Raw genomic sequence first — 12,569 nt, forward strand, 5'->3', positions numbered from 1 at the left:
GAAGGTATCGCCTTCCGTAAGAGTGACAGGTAGCAAAACAGCTTCTTGGATAATGCTGAGTCATAGTGACGTCATAGTAACTTTGGGGGGGCGGGGGACGTCCATTAATGTACTATGTCAGTCAGTGGGTTAGTTCGGAAGCAACGGCACTAGTTCAACCCACAACAGAAGTGCACATTTAAAAAGCGCACAATCGAGAGGGGCAAAATCCAGACTGCATTCGGCGAGCATCGTTGCTGCCACAGCGTGTCTTTTAGCTATTATTGCTATATAGCTGCAGATATTAGCAAGTGATGAGCAGGGGGCATTTTTATGCTTATCTGGAGGACAACTTTAAAGTTTACGAGTGGATAGTCTAATTAGGAACACTTTCTTTACACAACCAAATCAACCCGTGTTATCCCGAAGAGCAAATTAAGGATCATCCCGAAGAGCAAATTAAGGATCATCCCGCTTGGTTTTGCGACTCTATGTAGACGAGCTAGCTAGCTAGCAAGCACTCGGCGTGAAAGTTAGCCGAAGAAGGTAGCGAGGCAAGCGGCCTTCGCCTCCACTCACCGTGTGTCTGCGAGATGGGCTTACTGAGTCAAGGTTCCCCGCTGAACTGGGAAAATACCAAGAAGTATGCGGATCACATCCGAGCACACGGCATCATTCAGTTTGTCAACATTTACAACAATTTGAAGGACCGGCAGAAGGATGTACTCAAATGGGGCGATGAGGTAAAACATTTTTCCATATACTTCAATAAATATGCCATTTAAGAGAACCTACTGCGGATAAACTGCTGTGTATTTGACTTCAGTATTTTGGGGGGATATTTTCCACACGTACTGACAGTCATGTGCTCCATTTGAAGTATAGTACTGTAATGAGTTTAAGGGGAGGGGGCGCATATTTGTATTGTACTTGTGACTTAAACATGAAGCCATGTAGGTAAGGCTTTTAACGCTATAATGAGAATGAATATTCCATTAAATAATTTACCATAGGCCCAAATAAAATGTTGTATTCCTTTGACGCATTCACCACAAAACTCTTGCTAAAGTTGATTTTTGTCATACCACATACCAAAGTCACACCAAAACAAGTGCACCTTGCCGAGCTTGTATAACTAAAGGAGCAGCTATCATCTCTAACTTTGATCTATCACGTGGAATGTGATTTCAAACAATGTGGAATGCTGTTGTTATAGATGAAGCCCTCTTTGAGACAGGGGATTACAAGTGTAGCTGAGTCAAAAGTCAAGGAAACACACACACGCAGACCCTCATGAGTTGACTGGTGCAGTGAAAATATGATCAATGTGTTGTCATGCAGCACTGATGTTTATTAAGTATATTTTGTGTATTCGTAGGTTGAGTACATGTTGGTGGAGCTGGATGACAAGAATGAAAAGGTTCGACTTGTGTTGAATAGTGGCGACGTTTTGGATACCCTCCAAGGCCAGGGGGAAAAGATAAATCCCAAGTAAGTTACAGCAGCTAAGCAACAGCGTCAGGAAACTTTGCCCTGCAGCCAAACCCATGACTGCTTGTGTTTGTCACTCACGTTGTGTTTGTACAAAAAACTGTCATGTTAATGTGTCGTAGGATAATTGTTTATGTATGCTTGTCACAATTATGAACTGCTGTACATTCATATAAGTGAAAGTCTTCCAAATAAAATGTAATAATATAAATAATGTAAATCTACTAACCCTTTAAAATACACCTGTCCCCATTTAATGTAGATAGAAATGGACAATCGTGTTGTTATGAGAAATTTTCCTTTCACCTACAATTTCCATATATAGTGAGTGGTACCTTGACTTACTAATGCCCCAAACTTAGAAGTTTTTTATTTATTTATTAGCCATCACATGGTCATTTAAATATGCACTACTGTATATATTTTTAATGCATTCATTTTTTTACAGTGTGCATGTGTGAGAGATCAGAAGCAAGTTTTGGCTTTTTACTATAAAACCAATTTATTCCTTTACATCGACTTTTTGTTATTGTTTTATGTATGTTAAAGTGCTATTTTTCTCATTAAAAAAGAACAAAAATATACAGTTAAGTACATATTTTTTATAGGGACAACTTTCTATTAGACTAGATTGAGTTTGCAGCTTCGTCACTAAGGCCATCCTCACATTTTGGGTCTTGTCAATTTGTAGTCTTTTGTGGTAGGAAAGAATAAAAGGCACTAGTTTAGGGCTAAATAGCCTAGAGGCTCACTGACTGAGTTGACTTTGAATTTTAAGGCATACTTTCCCAGTTGGAACGTTTGATATTAGAGGCTGGAGGCAGAAGACTGTAAAACTTACTGATATGTTCTATAATGTGTTATTAATATACAGTGAAACTGTAACGTTATAGCTTTACATTCAGCTCTCTGTGTTGTCACACCTTTGTGTTCATACTGTATGGGCCCCATCTTGCCGAAAGTTGGGAACTTGGGAAAGTCAATAAAATGCAGGTTTGAACATTTAGAATGTGGCTGCTGGCTATGTTCCATCATGTAAATGCACTGGCGTGCACAAGTTAGACCCCTAGTGGTGCACACACCCTTGCCCCTCTGCCCTCTCTCAAAAAAAGTGCCCTTTGGAAATTTTTTTTTATATAAACACTTTACTGAGGACAGGTCAATGTTGACACAATCTTCTATAAAAGCTGCATGATTAATCGCGTGTGGAAAAAAAAAACCTATATGCGTCGCCTGTGCGCGGACCCGATCTAGCTCACTTGCTCGCTCGCTTCCTTTGTCACGTGAACGCTAATTACCCACGGTTGCGGTTTGGGACAGACACATACACGCACTCCTGCTGCTCCACCCCAGCCAGGTGACTGTGTTATGAATCCAGTGAAATTGTATTGTTTGTTTGCCCTCTATTCCCTACCTATAATCATTTTGTTGTGAAGTAGCATGTCTCATACAGCACAAACAACTGAGCATGAATTAGCTGATATTAGCCACCTAGTTTAAAATGCTATATGCTAATTAAATAATAGATAACGTGATAACCACCACATAGTAAGACTAATGAGGGTGAAAGGAAGCTCTCTGTGATCCGTGCATTGAAAAGCCCTGGACTTTGGATCATTGTTATTTCATTTGTGGGGATTATTTTGATTTAAAAATGTGATGAACTGTTGTTTGTGTCTGGTTTGTATCATGCCAGTTGTCACAGGCAAAAACAATCCAAGACGTCATTGGTGATCAATGCATTTGCATTGAGTTGCACTGTGGAAATATAAGAAATGTTTGGATGTTTGGAATTGTCAATTGCTTGTGAAAAATGCCCTTTTGCCATCTTGTAATGACAACAGTCAGTCTTACTCATTCTCATGCCATTTGTCTGTTTGGTTACAACTGGTCTTTTTATTTAGTAATTGTAACATAATGCCTAGGAAGGAGAGGCTGAAAAGGGGGAAAAAAAGGAGCTATAGCAAGTAGTCAAGGGAAGCATCTCTCTCCTCTCTTGGATGAAATCAAAGACGCACGAAGATGAAAGGTCAGAGTCAAAAGCCAGAGAAAGTCATGTTAACTAGAGTTAAGCACCTTTTAAAGATCCCATTTTAATATTTATTTGCTCCTTAAAGTTAATTGTATTTAAAAAAATAAAAATAAAAATCATTAAGTGGTTTGTACTAAATCAGCAGGCATGAAGCTATTACTAGCTAAATTATTAGCTATTATTTAGTACAAACCATAACTGTAAGTTACTTCTATGCTACAAGTCTTGCAGTCATGTTGGCCTAGTAGGCTATTATTAAAACTAGCTGTGGGCTAATATTAATTATTATTATGTGCGTGTAATGTTTATTTAAAAACTTCTATTGACATTTCCGAACATCCGCACATTTCTGATATGTTCCCAATGGAACATAATGCAAATGCTTCCTTTATACGGTGAAAACAATCAGTAGATTGTAATGCTTTTTCCTGTGACTGTCATACAAAGGACATCTCATCACATTTTGAAATCAGAATAATCCTCACAAATCAAATTACAACAATCCAAAATCCAACGCTTGAGCAGATTTCGTTCACCAAATTGACGGCCATCTTGACTTGTGACGTCATCTCGGAATCGTCAGTAAGGTCAGTGTTTCCCACACCATGTTAATACTTCGGTGGGCCACCCAGGTAAACTGGCCACCAAGCACCCAAGACGTTTTCAAGAAAACTTATTAAAAATATATACATTTTTAAAAAAAAAAATGCCGCGACCAGATATACCGTCACTTTGTGGATCGTGAGGCTAGAAGAGACGTAGTAACAGGACTGAGATCCCCCCCCACCCCGCTGAAGTCCACCTATCCAAGTCAATTTCAAATCTATGGGAAACACTGGTAAGGTGCATGCCACTGTGCATGCCACTGTGTAAGGGAATGCAAAACTACAAAACCCTACCCGTTCTTCCAGTTTCAGGAGAGGGGTCTCACTATCAGGACGGTATCTAACTGTTTTTTGTGTAGAACTCCAAAGGCGTATTCCTTGAATGTGTCCTACGGATTTTTTTTTAACGTCTGTTTTTTGTATTACCAGAACTCCTTGCAGATGTGTGCGTCTATGTGGCTTTGTCCAGACATATCACTTCCAGTCTCCAGGCTCGACCTTCCTCCTTATTCTAAATCTCAACATACCTCAAGCTTGACGTATGCTGCACTTTTTGTGTGGCGCAACATGTCAGTTATATAAAATTTAAAACGTGCTGATAAATTTCATATAATTTGACTTCCATAAATTTGATCAAATTTGGACATACAATGGGTGAAAATGTCCATGTTTAAAAAATAAATAGATATTGTCTTTTGTACAATTTAATATAATCCCGCGAAAGGACATTCCCTCTATACGGTGCTTTATTTTAGTCACATGCATTGTATGCATACAGATCTAATCCGCTTGCAAAAATAGTCTACAGTCATGCAGACGAGGGGATGACACCTCAACAAAAAAGTGCTCAAGAAGCAGATTAGCTTCTCTCCAACAACATTTCCATACTTTGGTTTGCTGTATGATTCGAATGTTCATTTTATGGTGCCCCAGTCAAATCCTTATGTTCTGAACTATTGCTACTCATTTGACAGTAGTTCCCAAAATGTAAGGATATAATGTTCTCATGGTGAAGGGACATCGGTTTGACAGAAAGTCCCCGCTCATCCTTTGGAATGCCTCTAAGCACAATCTCAACCTAAAACTGCATAACTTTGAATGAATGAAGGAAATTTATGCCAAAGACTTTGTACATGCCTGCTCACGTTGTGCTTGCCACGTTGTCCATGGCATTACTCTAAATCTGTGCTGCCAGCTTCGCCCAGGGGAAATCCTGGTGACAGTGAGAATAGTAGAGCTCAACATTCCTCAATACTGCCCCTCTGGCACTCTCACACAAGTCCAATGCGTACTCTGGACCCGCCAAAATTCTGGCTGACGTAAGCGAAAAGGGAAGATCTGTGATTTGTGTATTTACCTTTTTTTTTGTGCAGCCACCCCACGCTTTGGAGGCCTGAATATGGCAGCTACATGATCGAAGGAACTCCAGGGCAGCCGTACGGCGGCACCATGTCTGAGTTCAACACTGTGGAGGGCAACATGGGGAAGAGGCGACAAGAGGCTTCTTCTGTCCTGAACCAAAATGAAATTCTATGCACCATCACCTCATTTCCAAGGTACAAACGTAAAAGTCAGGGATTTTTTAAAAGCATCTGAATCCTCACTTCTGGGTTAAACCATACGAAGTACTGACACCACTAGTACTTTTGATGCATAAAATAAAAAAAAAACATTTTAAATAAAGACTTATATACACCAATATAGCATTTTTTCTTACAATTGCAAGAAATGAATGGGAATTTTCTGTTCTACTCAATTCTAGTTCCTAATTGTGAAACGGCCACAAGGGAGCGACCCGTCACACGTACCGAAGGCTGCGTATGCCCAGATACTGATATTGCATATCCCTTAAAACAAATCAAATAAAAATCCAAGTATTAAGTATTTGTTGTGCAATACGTGCTACTGTCTAACTATTTTGTGCAGCTATTTTAACCAATGGGAATTTTAACTAAAGGCTCTGTCTCAACAAACGTAAACGCATAAATATCATAGATTGATATGGGAGTGGATTTATTTGTGAATAGCACAATTGAATATTAGTTACATTTAGTAATAAACTCACTTTAGAAACTCTTTCACAGATTTTGGGAGTCTGCATCTGGACATGGCATTTAAGTTGGTTATTTTTCTCATATTTGCGCTGAACACACTCACACTAATATTTCAAGCCCATCTTAATAATTATGTAATTTTTTTACATAACAAATTGCCATTTACTTCTTTTCTTCTTTTTTTTTTTTTTTTTTTACAAACCTACCAAATAAACCTTATACAATATATATTCATTAGTCAAATAAAGCCTATTTATTTGAAAAGCATAATCCTCAGGTTTATGTATTTAGTATTAATAAAGTATAATTACTTTTTTTTTTAGTTTTACATTTTGAGATGTCTGCATTCAGTTTTATCCCAAAAACATAAAACAGTTTTTTTTTAAATGGGGAAAAAATGGACGTAAGTGTTTTTCACATAGCAGCGACAATATGCTATTTATCGTGTATAGGTAATCTGAATATTTTGCAATTCAAACAATATCCTTTATGTATTTTAAATAAATGCTGTCATTAATTTAGAGTTATGATACTTTATTCGACCACTAAATACATAAACCTGAGGATTATGCATTTCAAATAAATAGGCTTTATTAGACTAATGAATATGTGTCATATAAGGTTAATTTAGTAGGTTTGTGTTAAAATTATCCCCCCAAAAAAGGGGAATTTGTCGTGTAAAAAAAAACTTAAGTTAGGCTTGAAATATTTCTACGAGTGCAGCATGCACAGTATGAAAAAAAAAAAACATTACAATGCTGCACTTTTGTCATTGCCTATTAGGCTGGGTTGTCTTGGTTTTACGCAGCCCGAATACCCGCCAACACTTGTTGATAGCGGAGCGTCAAAGTCACTGTTTTTCCCTGATGAAGCCATTAACACACACCCAAGATTCAGGTAAGCACCGACTCACTTAATACTTTGTATTACTTTTACTTAATAACGAATGAATACATGTGTGACGTCGTGCATACTTTTTGTGGACTTGCTTTTTCAGCACCCTCACCAGGAACATACGACACAGACGAGGAGAGAAAGTTGCAATCAATGTACCAAGTATGTGTCTGTCATGTACCAATGAATTCATTTTTGATCCCACTTCTAAAACAACCAAAATTGTCTTTCAGTTTTCAAAGACAAGTGCACGCCATCCCCATTCGTGGAGGAGTTTCCTGAAGATGATGGGGAGTCGGCAAGGGCAGCTCTGCCCGACCACATCTACATGGATGCCATGGGCTTCGGGATGGGCAACTGCTGCCTGCAGGTAGCGAGCATGTCAATGCAGCCAAAGCGACAAAACAAACAGCCCTTTGCTTTTTATCAATCACAGATAAGAAGGCGCAATCTAGTCTGCTGGCGGCGACGCTTTAATCGTGCCCCATAAACGTCCTTCTTTAAAAGGTTTATTATATTTTGCAGGTTACTTTCCAAGCTTGCAGCATCGATGAGGCAAGATACCTTTATGACCAACTAGCAACATTCTGCCCGATAGTGGTGAGCCAGATCATTGTATTTATTCACCTTTGTCGCCCACCTTGAGCTTACAATAATGTATGGTAAATGTTGTCATAAATAAAGGTTATTAGCTCATTCACTCCCAGTCATTTTCACTGAAGCAACCCCCTTTGCTCGCGGCTGTTCTGATGGATTTTGACAGATTTTGCAAGGCCCACAGAATATTGTGTTCTATTGGTGTAAAAAGATGGAACCTACAAAAGAAAGATTAGAGTCTCTTATTTCATCAGGAAAAAAACAACTTATATTTCTATCTGTTTCCGTTTTGTAGCAATTAGCATTAGAATATAGCTAAGTTTCGGCAATATTCACATACATAGTGAAGACACAGTCAAAAAGAGCTTGTGGCAACATGGCCCTGGCTGATCTCTTATACTCTGCTGCCATCTGCTGGTCGATTTTTTCATAACTACCATTGCTTTCAGCCACCTCTTCATGTCAGAAGCTGCATCAAAGCTTTCTGTATGCTCTTGCATAAAAAAAAACATTAAAAAATGTAAAAAAAAATAAATAAAAAAATTGGGAATAAAGTACAAAGTATTAAAAAAAATGTTTTTACACATTTTTAGTTTTGAATGAGTTTAAAATCGAATTCAGGAATACAGTAGTTTGAAATGTAATTGAGAAACCATCTTAAGACTACTCAGCAATGGTTTATGTGTATTTGTAAGAAACTTATAAAAACATTGTCAGAACATTTTATGACCATTTTCGGACTAGTAAAGTTTGTATAAACACTAAGTCCCATTTTCCCTCTTCTAGAGGAATTACACCCAAAAAAAAGCATAACACACTCATATATCTGATTCTCACAAGATTTGCTAATGTGCATATAATAAGGGTTCGAACTAGGTTTGTTTAACATTTAAAGGGGAAGTCAATCTTAAATATTTCTTGACTATGATATGTTATATGTGACCTCACTGCTCTAAACATGACATTATGATTAATATTACATTTGTGGAATATGTGTTATGCGGCAAAATCCAGCTGTTTCTATCCATCTCAAGGGGCGGCCATTTTGCCACTTGCTGTCCACTGAAGATGACATCACAGTTGATCAGTGCTCAGGCAACGACCAATCACACCTCATCTGTTTTCTGAAGCTGAGCTGTGATTGGTCGTTACCTGAGACCTGAGCAACTGTGATGTCATTTTCACTCGGCAGTTAAGTGGCAAAATGGCTGCCTTCTGATATTGATAAAAACTGCTGCTTAACTCATATTCCACTAACGCAATATTAACCAGAATACCGTATCTAGATTAGTGGTGCTGCATAGAACATATTGTCAAGAATTTATTGTTTTTTTGTGTGTGTGTGTGTGTGGGGGGGGGGGTGGTTTACTTCCCCTTTAATCATAATTTCCTGAACATTTTGAACAATAAATGGTGCCACTTAAAGTTGGGGCTGTACTGTTGCTTTAAACAAAAATCCCGGCCGCAGGGGTCAACAATGCATTGTGACTAATGATTTAAACGCTGCCACTATTATGACTGTGTGCACGCAGATGGCGCTGAGCGCGGCCTCCCCCTTCTACAGAGGCCACGTGTCGGACATCGATTGTCGCTGGGGGGTTATTTCCGCCTCAGTGGATGACAGGACACAGGAGGAACGTGGACTCAAGGTGAGCCACACAAACATGCTGCTACAATTTGCACTTGAGAATGAAATCACATCGGATGTATTTATTCCTTCTTTATTTTATATTTATGTCACTGAATAACTGTTTGATTCATTCATTGTAAATCAACTCTTTCACTCGAAGCCATTTTCAAATTTTTCACTGAAGTTTTACTGAATTTTGACTTATTTTGCTAGGCCCACAGAATGTTGTGTTCTATAGCTATAAAAACATGGAACCTACCAAAAGAAAGATTAGAGTCTCTTCTTTCATCAGGAAAAAAAAAATATCTTAACTGTTTCCATTTTGCAGCAATTGGCATTAGAATATATCTATGTTTCATCATTATTCACATTCCTGTTGTAAACACTGGCAAAAAAAAGCTTGTTGCAACATGGCCCTGGATGATCTCTTATACTCTCCTGCCCACTGCTGGCCGTTTTTTGTAATAACTACCATTGCTTTAAGCCACCTCTTCGTGTCAGAAGCTGCATCAAAGCCTTCTGTATGCTCTTGCATTAAAAAAACTTTTTTTTAAACAAACGTATAAATACATTTTTGGGAGTGAAGGACAAAGTATTAAAAAAATGTTTTTACATGTTTTTGGGTATGAATGAGTTGAAAACAAAATGGTGGATGACTGCTTGTTTTTCCCCATCGCAGCCTTTAAAGCACAACAAATATAGAATCTTCAAGTCAAGATACGACTCCATTGACAGTTACTTGTCTAAATGCGGCGACAAGTATAATGACATTGATTTGACGATAGATGAGGACATCTATAATCAGCTGCTGGGTGCAGGTATTTCAATAAACACATTTAGAGTAAATTGTCGTCCTGAAGTCAAATGTACTCCAACTGGCGTATGACCATCTCCTGTAGGAATTGACAAGCTGCTGGCCCAGCACATTGCCCACCTCTTTATCCGAGATCCGCTGTGCACTTATGACGAGAAATTGCACCAGGATGACGAGAATGAGTCGGACCACTTTGAGGTGAGAGCATTGTGCCTGCATCTAAGGAAGTTGTTGACCTTAGTTGACCTTGAGACTTGAACTCTCCTTGGTTGTTGCTTGTTTGACAGAACCTCCAGTCCACTAACTGGCAAACGATGAGGTTCAAACCACCTCCTCCCAACTCGGACATTGGCTGGAGAGTCGAGTTTCGCCCAATGGAGGCAAGTGGTGCAGCTTCACGTCTGATCCGTTTGAAATGAAGATCACTGACACAGGACGTTTCGCTTCTCAGGTGCAGCTCACTGATTTCGAAAACGCTGCCTATGTTGTCTTTGTCGTCCTGCTCACCAGAGTCATCTTGTCCTACAAACTGGACTTCCTCATCCCCTTATCCAAGGTGAAGAAATTTATTAGTTTCAAAGTGCATTTAGGTTCTGCTTGTTCTTTATTTGAGTGATCCTCATGCTGACTTTTTTTTGTCATCAGGTGGATGAAAACATGAAAGTGGCACAGAAGAGGAACGCCGTGCAGGAGGGAATGTTTTACTTCCGAAAGGACATTTTTAAAGGTTACTTTAAAAAGACGAGAGAGAGAAATAAGCAAACATGATAGTTGCCAGTGGGTACTAGTAAGCCCCAAGGACAACATGAACAGTTTACGAGTGTTTTCTAAAAATAGCTCACCTGTGATAAGACAAGATTTAAAACAGAAGAATGTTAATATTTCTTTCTTCCTTTTGGTTCTTAATGTACCAAAAAAACATTTTGTTTGGGGTCGAAAACTAGATTGTGTTTAATTGGGGCAAAAAGTGTTTTAACCAAATATCCATAAAAAATAAATAAATAAATAAATAAAATCAAAATTTTACACCTGTTGTTTTGATACAGTGATACACATTAACATCGGCCATTAACACGTTTGTCGGCAAACAGGATGCAACCCCGGCCTGGATGGCGCCTCCTCGGCCCAGAACGGCTTGGAAACGGACGACGCTAACGAGGAGTACACGCTGATGAGCATCGACACTATCATCAATGGAAAAGTAAGGGTCGTCTCTTTCCATCATCTTGTGGTAACTTGGTGCCTAGGAAGTATGTGGAAGTAAGTTGAGAGGTTCCATTTACTGCTTTGCCGTCATCTTTTGGCATCTATAGGCAGTTCTTAAGCTTTGTTTTTGAGTACTGCTGCTGTAGATCATCGTTATTAATACTGAAAAATTTGAAGTATGTTCAACATTAGTGACCCTGATTGGTCCGTTATTTTTTTTAATAACTAGGAGGGAGTTTTTCAAGGCCTCATCCCCATCCTTAATTGCTACCTGGAGAACATGGAGGTTGACGTGGACACCAGATGCACCATTTTGAATTACCTGAAGCTCATCAAGAAGCGCGCTTCCGGTACGGTTTAAGCTCATTTGTACCTCAAGTGTAACCTTAGCAGCGTTAGACTCCAGGCCTCACTCTGACTTTTGCTATCCAGGCGATCTGATGACGATGGCTAAGTGGATGAGGGAGTTTGTGGCCAAGCATCCCGAGTACAAGCAGGACAGCGTCATCAGCGACAAGATCAACTACGACCTCTTCGTGAGGTGCGACAGGATTGCCAGAGGCAAAGAACAATGCCCGGAGCTCATTGGAAATCCAGTCAACAAGTTTAAGTGAGAAACGTCATTTGCCATGTCATCATATCATGTATAAGACTACGACCAAATATGTGGCTCAAGTTGAAATCGGTCCACTTTTTAAAATGATAAAACATTGTTTTTAATGACAAAACACATCTGCAGCAATCTTATGTACTGTACATATACTGGATCAGATTTTTATGACTGGAAATTATTTTAATAGACTTAAGACATAGTCACGGTTATGTCATAGAAATGTATTTATTTTTCTCTGGAAATCTGAGTGACAATGTAAATGTAGCAAAGAGTTGTACAGTAGTTTTCCCCTCATCTCTACTGTTAATACTGTACTTGTGCTCTTTGCAACATTAACACAGCGTGCTGTGTGTTTGTGTCGCTGCATCTGTGTGAGCTTTCTTTTATTTTGGGGACAAGTTCTGTTTGATTGCCAGATGTCCTGTTTTACGTTACTGGGAATTGTAGTCGCAGGCGTTCAAGTGGGGCGGTTTACATTGTGATGCTGCTTCAAATAAATATGTATCACATCTGCATGTTTTTTTTTTTCTCACCAGTAGCAACCTATGCACCGTTTGTCATTTAAGTGACTGTTGTATTAAGCTTATTATTTGAACTGCGCATAACTTAAGCCATATTTTGACATGCAGTAATGTCTGAACGCACCTCCATTTT

At 38.9% G+C, this 12,569-nt stretch overlaps 1 protein-coding gene across 1 annotated transcript; it reads left to right on the plus strand.

Moving 5' to 3' along the window:
* Positions 1-113: 113 nt before the first annotated feature.
* gclc (glutamate-cysteine ligase, catalytic subunit) lies at positions 114-12,426 on the plus strand. The gene is made up of 16 exons (XM_077582776.1): positions 114-722; positions 1,358-1,470; positions 5,481-5,663; positions 6,945-7,058; positions 7,159-7,217; positions 7,289-7,425; positions 7,581-7,655; positions 9,185-9,301; positions 9,962-10,100; positions 10,182-10,294; positions 10,384-10,476; positions 10,548-10,652; positions 10,742-10,823; positions 11,188-11,297; positions 11,532-11,652; positions 11,735-12,426. Exons 1-16 carry the CDS (start codon positions 573-575, stop codon positions 11,914-11,916), a joined length of 1,893 nt encoding a protein of 630 aa, XP_077438902.1. The 5' UTR covers positions 114-572; the 3' UTR covers positions 11,917-12,426.
* Positions 12,427-12,569: the final 143 nt, after the last annotated feature.

This window comes from Vanacampus margaritifer, chromosome 12, assembly GCF_051991255.1.
Source record: "Vanacampus margaritifer isolate UIUO_Vmar chromosome 12, RoL_Vmar_1.0, whole genome shotgun sequence".
NCBI lineage: Eukaryota > Metazoa > Chordata > Actinopteri > Syngnathiformes > Syngnathidae > Vanacampus > Vanacampus margaritifer.

Coding starts and splice junctions, on each gene's coding strand:
- gclc (XM_077582776.1), top strand. CDS start 573: ATGGGCTTACTGAGTCAAGGTTCCCCGCTGAACTGGGAAAATACCAAG. Junction 10,295..10,383: donor ATGAGTCGGACCACTTTGAG/GTGAGAGCATTG, acceptor CTTGTTTGACAG/AACCTCCAGTCCACTAACTG. Junction 10,653..10,741: donor TCCTCATCCCCTTATCCAAG/GTGAAGAAATTT, acceptor TTTTGTCATCAG/GTGGATGAAAACATGAAAGT.